The 12193-nt window shown below is 47.9% G+C and overlaps 1 protein-coding gene across 1 annotated transcript in view; it reads left to right on the top strand.

The window, feature by feature from the left end:
- The first annotated feature begins 937 nt into the window (after positions 1-937).
- The window catches only part of LOC138757056 (uncharacterized), an 86093-nt gene continuing 74837 nt past the window's right edge, over positions 938-12193 (top strand). The window contains exons 1-2 of the mRNA XM_069923757.1: positions 938-1015; positions 2208-2419. Of these exons, the coding sequence (XP_069779858.1) occupies positions 2246-2419 (174 nt within the window). The 5' untranslated portion in view covers positions 938-1015; positions 2208-2245. The remainder of the gene's footprint in view (positions 1016-2207; positions 2420-12193) is intronic.

The following is a 12193-nucleotide window of genomic DNA, read 5'->3' as shown; positions in this document are numbered from 1 at the left end:
CCCAGCTTCTGGACGACACAACCACAGGTGTGGTTCCAGCAGGCCGAGGCACATTTGGCCATTTGCCAGATTTCCACCGACAACATGTGCTACTACCACGTGGTCAGGACACTAGATCAAGACACTACAGCCTGCATCATCAACTTCCTCTAGCAGCCCCCAGCGCAAGAGCAGTATGTGGCCATCAAGGATCTATTAACCCGTACTTTCGGCTCTCAAAGCACAAGCGTGTGGCCTGACTGCTGCACATTTTCTGTCTGAGGGACAGGGGCCCCTTCAGCCCCCATGAGCGACATGCTTGCTCTCAACAATGGCCACACCTCTTGCCCGCTGTTCCAGCAGATCTTCCTGGAGCGGCTGCCTGAAGTGATCAGTCTGCTCATCGCGGAAGAAGATTTTGATGACGAGGAAGGTGGCTGCCTGAGCAGAAATGCAAAGAGGGACACCTGCATTACACTCAAACAGATGATGGCACCTCGTCAGCAACGCCCAGCCAGGAAGCCCGCCAACCGACTGACCAACCACGCAAACTATGAACCCCACCGATGAGCAGTACTGTTTCTATCATCAACGGTGGGGTACAGAGGCCTGTTGATGCTGCTTCCCCTGCGAGTTCCAGGGAAACACCAAGGCCGGCCGTCGTTGATGGTTGCGACGACCGGCCAATTGCATCTAAAACTCCCTGTCAGGCTGACGTTTCTTGGTGGACACCAGGGCACAGTACAGTGTCCCTCCCCTGTCCAGCATCGAGGTTTGCACCAGCAAGGTGGGCTGAGAGCTTTGAGCAGCAAACAACTCCAACATTCAGATATTTGGCCCCCATACAATTTCCCTCCATTTTGGGGATAGACAATTCATCTGGAAGTTCATGATGGCAGCTATACAACAACCGTTACTGGGTGTCAATTTCCTAAAAGCCAACTCGCTACTGTTGGACGTTAAGGGGTGTTGGCTGGTACATGCACAGACACTGTTGCTGAAGGGCACCGAACTTACTAACCCCCATCTACACTCGGTGAGTACTGTCGACAACAAATTTTCTCGAGTCTTCGTGCCATTCCCCTCCATCACTATGCCCCATTTCAAATCGGTGGAATCTAAACATGAGATGAGACACCAAATTATTATGGAGGGTCCTCCCCTCCATGCCAGGGCATGGCATCTCTCCCCAAGAAACTCAACCTGGCTAGGAAATAGTTTTGAAAGATGGAAGAACTCGGCATTGTGCAGTGCTTTGATAGCCCATAGGCCTCCCCCCTCCATATGGTACCTAAGGCAGCAGGAGGTTGGAGGCTGTGCAGAGACTACCACTGCCTTAATGAGGCCACTATGGTTAACAGGTGTCCCGAGCCCCATATCCAGGACTTCATTGCTAATCTGCAAGGGGCACAGATATTCTCTAAGGTGGACTTCATCAGGGGTTATCATCGGATCCCAGTCCACCCCGATAACATTCCCAAAACTGCCATCATAACCCCCTTTGGATTGTTTGAATTCCTCCACATGCCATTCGGGCTGAAAAATGCGGCTCAAACTTTCCAGAGGTTGATGGATGCACTGGGTCGGGATCTGTACTTCGCCTTCGTCTATCTTGATGACATTTTAATAGCCAGCCACACCCGCACCGAGCATGCCGCTCACTTAGACTATTGTTCTCCAGGCTAAGTGAGTTTGGTTTAACTATCAATCCGGCCAAGTGCCAGTTTAACCAAAAGACAATTGATTTCCTGGACCATGGCATTGTTTTTATCATCTCTTCCTACCTGCAGCGGCCTTGCATCATAAGCCCCTTATTTCACCTCATGGCAGGGCCCAGTAAAGACATTCAATGGACACAGGAGGTGACCGAGGCTTTCCAAGCAACCTAAGATGCCCTGGCCAAAGCCACCCTCCTTGTGCACCCGCGGACAGACACCCCGTCCGCCCTCACAGTAGATGCCTCCAGCACAGTGGTCGGGGATGTACGCGAGGTCCCAGGTCACCACCGCCGCCATTGAGCACCTGAAGTGCTACTTCTGCGGCCATGCAAAACATCCCTAAAAGAGCTGCCCGGCCCAAAACACTGCATTCTCCACCTGCGGGAAGAATGGACACTATAGGAATGTACGTAGGTCCCAACCCCCTTCTAGCAGCACCCCGGGCGGCCGGCAGCCCGTTTTGGACTGCGTCACTTCCAGATTCACCTCCATTGTCACTTCTGGTTGCAGGAAACAGCTCAGCAGGTCCATGGGGGTGATAAACCGGGATGGCACCACTTCCAGTGTCACTTCCGATGGCTAGGAGCAGCACCATGGGGGCAGCCATCTTGGGGGACGTCTCCGAACCAGTATTACAACAGTGGTTCAGACAGCGACCAGACATTGGCCTCGATTACTCTGCATCAGGACAGCCCACGTCAACTGACCTGGGCCATGATCAGGTAAACGATCGCATCACAAACTGCCTATTTGATACTGGGAGCATGGAGAGCTTCATTCACCCGGGCACAGTGCAGTGCTACTCCCATGCGGCAACCCCAACAAAGTGTAACATCTCCCTGGCCTCCAAATCCCACTTGGCTGAGATCCACCACAGCTGTCCTGTGACATTGACTGTGGGGGGCATGGAGAACAAGAACTTTAAGCTCCTCACCATGTCACAGCTCTGCACACCATTCTACCAGTGCCAGCTCAAGAGCTTCCAAATGCAGTTTGTCAGCCCACACCCCCCCTCCTCACGGTCCACAGCTGGCAATTTTTAAACCACCTGATTTTCCCCCTTCCAAACATGACCTGCGGCCTGTTCATCCTCTGGGTCCCACTATCACTCCTGTTCGAGAACCTCACTCCCAGCTGCAAGCCCCACCAAGAGCAGGTGATACAGCCCCAGGGACAGAGTCTTCATCAAAGCAGAAGTCAAACAACTTCTGGCAGAAGGGATTATAGAACCCAGCACCAGCCCCTGGAGGGCACAGGTGGTGGTTGTTAAAAGTGGAGAGAAGCACAACATGGTCATCGACTACAGCCAGACCATAAACCATTTTACCCAGCTGGATGCCTATACACTCCCCACATTGCTGACATGGTACTTGGTCTTCTCAACCACTGACCTCAAGTTGGCCTACCACCAACTCCTGATCCGCCTGGAGAACAGCCCGTACACTGCCTTCGAGGTGGGCGGCCACCTCTACCACTTCCTCTGGAGTCACCAATGGGGGTCTCTGTCTTCCAGAGGGAAATGGACCAGATAATGGATGACTACAGGCTGAAGACCACATTTCCCTATCTGGACAATGTGACCATCTGCACCCATGACCAACAGGATCTTGACACTAACCCATAGAAATTTCTCCAGATGGCCAAAGCCTCAGCCGAACAATCAATCAAATAAAGTGTGTGTTCAGTACTTCATGGCTGGCCATCCTTGGTTGTGTAATGGAGAATGGCGTCATTGAACCCATCCCTGACCGCATGCTCCCCCTGTTGGAGCTCCCATTGCCCCATTACCTTCAAGGCCCTGAAAAGGTGCTTGGGCTTCTTTTCATATTATGCCCAATGGGTCCTGAATTACGCAGACAAAGCCTGCATGTGGTGAAATCAACCACCTTTCCCTTGTCGACGGAAGCCCAAGTGGGTTCACACGCATCAAGCATGACATTGCCAAGGCAGTGTTGCACACTGTGGATGAATCCATCCCCTTCCAGGTGGGGACTGATGTGTCCGACATTGCTCTGGCTGCCATGCTCAACCAGATGTGCAGGCCCATGGCATTTTTTTCCTAAACTCTCCAGGGCCTTGAACTCCGGCACTCAGCCTTAAGAAAAAGACCCAGGGCTTAGTGGAAGCTGTGAGCAATTAGAGGCACTAGCTGATCAACAAACCGTTCACCTTGCTGACTGACTAATGTGCAGTCACTTTTATGTTCAATAACAAACAGCAGGGAAACATTAAGAATGACAAGATCCTGGGGTGGAGAATTGAGTTATCCACCTCCAACTATGAGTTTTTTTTAACCAGCCTCGGAAGCTCAACGAGCCTTCCAATTCCCTGACCTGGGGCCCATGTGCCAACATACAATTTGACCACCTCCAAGTCCTCCACAACAACCTCTGCCACCCTGGAGTCACCAGGCCCTACCACTTTGTTGAGGAGATCAGGGAGTGACCCAGAGCTGCCCAGCTTGTGCCGGGTGTAAACCCTAATTCTATCAGTCAGACAAAACCCTCCTCATCAAGGGCCTCTCGCTTCCACCAACAGAAACAAATACTTCCTAAATATCATCAACGAATACTTCCACTTCCCCTTCACCATCCCCTGTCCGGACATGACCATGGCCACAGTCATAAAGGTACTGAGCAGCATATTCACTCTGTTTAGATATCCCTTCTATATCCAAAGCAACTGGTGATCCTCATTTATGAGTGAAGAGCTACGCCAGTACCTGCTGACCAAGGGCACAGCCACGAGTAGGACCACAGGTAATAACCCCAGGGGAATGACCAGATAGAAAGGGAGTATGCCACTGTCTGGAAGGTCGAAACAGCTGCCCATCTCCCAATAGCAAGAAATCCTCCCTGAGGTGCGCCACGCCACCAGGTCCCTCCTCTTTACTGCTACTAATGCGACACCGCATGAAAGCCCCTTTTCCTTCCCCAGGAAGTCGGTGTTGGGAATCACACTGACGTCCTGCCTGACGACCCCTGGACCCGTCCTGCTCCAGAGGCATATCGGAAGCCAGAAGACTGACCCTCTGGTTGAGAAGGTCCACCTCCTCCATGCAAACCCCCAATACGCTTATGTGGAGTACCAGGATGGGCAGCAGGACACAATTTCCATCCAAGACTTTGCGCATGCATGGGACCCCAACCAATCAACATCCCCTCATGGTAATCCCGGCCAGTCAGCCGCACTTGTGCAGCACCCTCAACCCCAGACTGAATAAACCCACGGTCCTACTTCCCCCCCCCCCCCCCCCCAGCCACTGGAGGCACAAGACACCGCTGGGAGCCAACAGCTAAACCATAGCAACCCTTACGATGGTCACCATGACAGATAAGACCACCAGACAGGCTGAACCTGTAACAAAGTTTGAATCACTTCACCCCCCCCCTGTTCGTTGTGTCAAAAGAAAGGGTGAATGTGGTGCAACCACTGTATAGTTATGTATGTATGTATTGTATGGGCTGGCCCGCCTACCACCTGTGACTCCTCCCTCCTGGAAATCCCAATAAACGCTGTGACACCAAAAACCCCCCCTTCAGAACCTGCCATGGAAGTGGGCCAGCAACATGTGAGATGTGTTAATCTCTTGAGGTGATTAAAGCCTATTCATCAGAATTCTCAGTCCAATGTGGTTGATCAATAGCGCTACTTGTTGCCCTTGCACTGTGCATTGTGGAGTTACCTAACTCCAGGTCGCTGCAATCTCATTCCAACAAATCTGTATCTCACTCACAATCTGCTATTGAACAGACTTACGGACCATGCAGATAAAAGAACTGACCTGTTCACTGACCTGACCAAGTTCAGTGTCCCTGTGTAATACTATTTTATCTGTGTGGTGGAAATTAACCAGGGATGCAGTGCTAATTTTTTTAGGTCCTGGAGCTCACTGGGCCGTCACCACTGCACGCCTCCCCGCGCGCCAGCCTGGAGCAATGAGTAGAAGCTTCTTCTACTCCACAGCCAGATCAGAAAAATGAATCTATTGATACCTCTGACTCGCCACATCACCCAAGAGAAGATCTGCTGTTACCAGGATATGCTATAGTAACACCATACAAGATAATGGAGGCCTGTGTATTACCAAGGAATATCAACGCAGGTGGCAGAGCATTCTGGCGGAAAGGAAAGCTGTCTCACATTATGTGTTTCTGGTGACGTGGCTTTGGACAATTGTGGAAAAAAAAAGAGAGGATCCAGAAAAGCAATTACGCATGCCTTCCTTATACTGAATATTTTGGAAGCCATACAGCTGTCACAGACTTTAACAATAATCAAGTTCAAGGCGCACACCTCAACCAAGTGTGAGATCTCCAAGGGAAATTGGTTTCAGATTTATTGTCAGTACATACATGATATCGCAAGCAAGATCTTTTTCCTGCAGGCCAAGCAGAAGTAACCAATTATTGGTAGTGCTATAATCGGGCAGCATGCTTAGCGTAGTTAGTGCAATGCTGTTACAGTGCCAGCAATCAGGATCAGGGTACGAATCAGGAGTCCGTACATACTCCCTGTGACTGCATCGGTTTTACCTGGAGACTCTGGTTTCTTCCCATCATTCAAAACATACTTGGGTTGTGTTAGGTCTGCTTTGTTCATGAATGAGTGAGACAAACTCCAGACTGAGTCGAAATCAGGGTTCTTTGTTCTTTATTACCGGATTGTAACACTTGCAACTAACAATGTTAGTCGGAGAATGCATTCTGCCGTTATCAGCAAAATGGTGATTTTTTTATACCCTTGGATACGTGCTTAGAACATCATCATATCATTACTTGTCCAATGACTAAAACTGTTGCTATCCTTTCCCTGCTAGCTTCCTGCCTCTCAATCCATCAATGTCTCTCTATCTTGTAAGTACAAGGATGCATTCACATCTTGTTACAGCCCTGCACAGGGTAACTCCTTACACATTCCCATCTCATGATGTTTTATCTTACAGTTGGGGGGGGGGGGGGAAATTACATTAATTGAGTGTAATTGAGTGGCATGGGCTCATGGGCTGAAATGGGGCTGTTAAGGTGCTGTATGACTAAATTGTTTTTAAAACTGTGCACAATGTAGACATGTAAACGGTTGTGTATGCACTCATACAATTAAGACTCGGAGACATGATGCTTTCTCATCTTTTACTTCTATTAGACTAATATGGCTACTGACACACAGAGTATGGAAGGATGACATCATGACGTGGGTTTCATGATGCCCAGTAGAGGGTGGGCTTATACTCAACACTCTTCCCCCAGTGCAGTAAATGCTGACTGGATCCCTTCAAACTAATAAGATTACATTGGGACCAGGACTACAAGTGAGAATTAGAATACATCTCATGAGTAATTATAATTAAAGAAGAGAAAGTATTTAATAATAATCAGGGCACATTATAATTATAAAAGAGAAAGTATTTAATAATAATCAGGGCACATTATAATTATAGAAGAGAAAATATTTAATAATAATCAGGGCAGATAGTCCTTAAAATGTTCAGGTGGTCTTCTTTCTCTTTTGAACCGCCTCGGTGTGGTTTGTTGTGCCGGTCATTGATCAGGACCCGTAGATAGTTGAGTCGGCGGTCGAGTCGACAGCGACTGCCCGCATTCACTGACCTTTGGCGACGACTGCCCATCTTCACTGCCCTCCTGGCTGCATGTCTCAGTTACTGGACTCCTCACTGAACTGCTCGGCTCCGTGACTATCTCTGTCCCCCTCCCAACTCACCCTGAGGGGTAGGATGGTAGGGGCAGGCCACAGTTCATGAGGAAATTCATGGACCTTAATGTCAGTCAATGCTCATAATTGGTCAACATGTCACTTCCACAATCAGTCCCCCACTAGAACAGCTCCATTTTTGTAAGATTACTCCTACCACCCATGGGTCATTATATTGTCTATAATCTTATACCAGAACTCTCTTTCCCACTTCTAATGTTCTGATGAGGTCTGTGGCGATGCTGTTTTTTGCAATCGGAGACCCAGGTCTGAATGAACTGTGGACAGCCTGGTCCACGGGTTGCAGCCAAATATTAGTTCTGCTGGGGTGTGTTGAGGTAGAATGCAGCGTGTTTCTGTACCCCAATAGGAAATCTGCGATTTTGTGTGTCCAGGAGGCATTTAGAGGTTTCATGGTTTTCACTGTTTTTTCGAATGTCTATACAAAACCTTCTGCCTCCCCATTAGTACTTGGAGTGATAGGGTGCGGACAAAATACGTCTGATATTGTTGTCGCACATAAATTTAAAAAAATGTTCCCATGTAAATTGAGGCCCACTGTCTGTAACTAATTCATGAGGCAATCTGCAAGTGGCAAAGATAGCTCGTAGCAGTCAATTGTGGGATCTGCTTTGGTTTTTTTCAGCTGTGAACCTACTGGCCATTTGGAGTGTTCATCCACAGCTATTAGGAAAGCCTCACCCATGAATTGTCCAGCGAAGTCTACATGAGTCCAATGCCAGGGTTTGGGTGGCCATTTCCATGGGTTAGCTGTAGCTTGCAGCATTTTTGGCTGCATTGACTGACATACTTTGCATTCTCTTACTGTTGTTTCAATGTCTCTGTCTATGGAGGGGCCATCAGATATTCATCAGGGCCATTGCCTTCATTCGTACCATTCCTGGATGGATGTGGTGGAGTTCTGATAACATGGTAGTTTACCATTTGGCTGGAATAATTGTACAGGTACCCCATAGTAAATATCCTTTTTCGACTGATAGTGGTAAGGTTTTAGGTCTTCTGGAATAACTTCAGATTCGGGCCACCCATTAAAGTGACATATAGGAACTTGCTTAATGTTGCATCTATTCGGGTTTCCTTTGCGATCATCTGGGCTGTAATGGGCAGTTGTTGAAGTTGTTCTGGGTTGATGGCAGCTTCCTCTGCTGTCCAGTTAATCATTTCTTCTCATTGTTCTGTCTCAGGTAGCAGCATGTGTGATAAGGCATCTGCATGGCTGTTGAGTTTTCCTGGTTTATGTTTTATATCATAGTTATACACCGCTAGTAGCATGGCCCATCTTTGAATTCTGGCCACAGCTAATACTGGTATACCTTTGTGTGGCCCCAGGATTAAACTAAAAGGCTTGTTATCTGTGATCAGGGTGATTTTTTTTCTCTGTAAAGATATTGGTGGATTTTTTTTACACCAAAAATGATTTCCAATTCTTCTTTTTCTAGTTGGGCGTAATCGTGTTCGCTTGTGGTTAATGTTTGCGAAGCGTTCACGACTGGTTGCTCACCTTTTCCTGTGATTTGGGATAGCACAGCTCCTAGTCCCACTGGTGAAGCATCCACGGCCAATATAACTTCTTTACTCGGGTCATAGTGGATCAGCATCTTATTTGTTGACGTTAGTATTTCCTTTCGTTGATCGACTGTGTTTTTAGTTTCTGTGTTCCAATACCATGTTTGATCTTTTTGCGTAATTGGCTGAAAAGTGGCAAAGCAGCAGGTATGGATGGAATCCCCCCAGAGGTCTGGAAGGCTGGTGGCAAAACTCTGCATGCCAAACTGCATGAGTTTTTCAAGCTCTGCTGGGACCAAGGAAAGCTGCCTCAGGACCTTCGTAATGCCATCATCATCACCCTGTACAAAAACAAAGGCGAGAAATCAGACTGCTCAAACTACAGGGGAATCACGCTGCTCTCCATTGCAGGCAAAATCTTCGCTAGGATTCTCCTAAATAGAATAATACCTAGTGTCGCCGAAAATGTTCTCCCAGAATCACAGTGTGGCTTTCACGCAAACAGGAGAACTACTGACATGGTCTTTGCCCTCAGACAGCTCCAAGAAAAGTGCAGAGAACAAAACAAAAGACTCTACATCACCTTTGTTGACCTCACCAAAGCCTTCGACACCGTGAGTAGGAAAGGGCTTTGGCAAATACTAGAGCGCCTCGGATGCCCCCCAAAGTTCCTCAACACGAAAACCAACAAGGTCGGGTCAGATACAGCAATGAGCTCTCTGAACCCTTCTCCATTAATAATGGCGTGAAGCAAGGCTGCGTTCTCGCACCAACCCTCTTTTCAATCTTCTTCAGCATGATGCTGAAACAAGCCATGAAAGACCTCAACAATGAAGACGCTGTTTACATCCGGTACCGCACGGATGGCAGTCTCTTCAATCTGAGGCGCCTGCAAGCTCACACCAAGACACAAGAGAAACTTGTCCGTGAACTACTCTTTGCAGATGATGCCGCTTTAGTTGCCCATTCAGAGCCAGCTCTTCAGCGCTTGACATCCTGTTTTGCGGAATCTGCCAGAATGTTTGGCCTGGAAGTCAGCCTGAAGAAAACTGAGGTCCTCCATCGGCCAGCTCCTCACCATGACTACCAGCCCCCCCCCCCCCACATCTCCATCGGGCACACAAAACTCAAAACGGTCAACCAGTTTACCTTTCTCGGCTGCATCATTTCATCGAATGCAAGGATCGACAACGAGATAGACAACAGACTCGCCAAGGCATAGCGCCTTTGGAAGACTACACAAAAGAGTCTGGAAAAAAAAACCAACTGGAAAAACCTCACAAAGATTGGCGTATACAGAGCTGTTGTCATACCCACACTCCTGTTCAGCTCCGAATCATGGGTCCTCTACCGGCATCACCTACGGCTCCTAGAATGCTTCCACCAGCGTTGTCTCAGCTCCATCCTCAACATTCATTGGAGCGACTTCATCTCCAACATCGAAGTACTCGATGGCAGAGGCCGACAGCATCGAATCCACGCTGCTGAAGATCAAACTGCGTTGGGTAGGTCACGTCTCCAGAATGGAGGACCATCGCCTTCCCAAGATCGTGTTATAAGTCGAGCTCTCCACTGGCCACCGTGACAGAGGTGCACCAAAGAAGAGGTACAAGGACTGCCTAAAGAAAGCTCTTGGTGCCTGCTACATTGACCATCACCAGTGGGCTGATATCGCCTCAAACCGTGAATCTTGGTGCCTCACAGTTCAGCGGGCAGCAACCTCCTTTGAAGAAGACCGCAGAGCCCACCTCACTGACAAAAGACAAAGGAGGAAAAACCCAACACCCAACCCCAACCCACCAATTTTCCCTTGCAACCGCTGCAACCGTGTCTGCCTGTCCTGCATCGGACTTGTCAGCCACAAATGAGCCTGCAGCTGCTGTGGACGTTACCCCTCCATAAATCTTCGTCCGCGAAGCCAAGCCAAAGAAAAAAAAGAAATTGGCTCAGCGGGCTGCATAATGTAGACATATTAGGGATATGTTTTCAGTAGTGACTAACAAGTCCTAGGAAGGACAGTAATTCCGATTTGTTGGTTGTTTCTTCCTGCTGGATTCATTTGCACCTCCTTATTATTGATTGTAAACCCAAGGTATGTTACTGAGGGGAGCATGAAGACACATTTGTCCTTTCATAATCATATATTAACCTTTCACTGGGCTGCTACGGGGCCACTATGGCACCTCATTGCTCCAGGCTGGCACGCGGGGAGGTGTGCAGTGGTGACGGCCCAGTGAGCTCCAGAACCTAAAAAAATTAGCACTGCATCCCTGGTTAATTTCCACCACACAGATAAAATAGTAATACACAGGGACACTGAACTTGGTCAGGTCAGTGAACAGGTCAGTTCTTTTATCTGCATGGTCCGTAAGTCTGTTCAATAGCAGATTGTGAGTGAGATACAGATTTGTTGGAATGAGATTGCAGCGACCTGGAGTTGGGTAACTCCACAATGCACAGTGCAAGGGCAACAAGAAAGCTAGAGTCTGATTCCCTTTTGAGGGCATGAGTTTAAGGTGAGAGAGAAGAGGATAAAAGTGGATCTGAGGGGTGAGTGTATCACATACAGAATGGTTGATGTCTGCAATGAGTTGCCAGGGGAGGTGGTAGAGGTAACATTGAAGATTCGTGTGGAAAGGTATTTGATTCAGCATGGGAAAGAAGAAGATGGAGTTGATGCAGGCAAATGGGATTAGTGTAGATAAGCATGTGTGCCAAAGGGTCTGTTTCTATACCGTGTAATTCCATGACTTCATGCTTCCAACGACAAATCTCAATTCTGGATACAAATCATTAATGAATTCATTAATTGCTTTTGCACAGACAATAACAAATCTAATAAAACTTAACATTCATATCATTCATTGACGTAATAATCACTTAAGCAGGAGTTGCTCCAAGTAACAGAGTACCCGAGGAAATTAATTTGAATGGCATTTATTTTTAATGTCTTTTTACGCTGATTATCCTTTTCCACTTTTCATATGTTCATTAGTACAATGCCTTTACAGCGTCAGCGATTTAGACCAGGGTTCGAATCCTGTGCTATCTGTAAGGAGTTTGTATGTTTTTTCCATGCCTGCATGGGTTTTCCCTGGGGGGGGGGGGGCTCTGGTTTCCACCCTCCGTTCAAAACATACTGGGAGTGTAGGTTAATTGGGTGTAAATAGGGCAGCATGGATTTGTGGGCCGAAATGGCCTGTTACCATGCTATATGTCTAAATTTAAATTTAAGTTATATATAAATTGATGTTAAT

This window comes from Narcine bancroftii, chromosome 3 (assembly GCF_036971445.1).
Source record: "Narcine bancroftii isolate sNarBan1 chromosome 3, sNarBan1.hap1, whole genome shotgun sequence".
In the NCBI taxonomy this organism is placed as follows: Eukaryota; Metazoa; Chordata; class Chondrichthyes; order Torpediniformes; family Narcinidae; genus Narcine; species Narcine bancroftii.
This window is presented reverse-complemented; position numbering and strand designations above follow the sequence as displayed.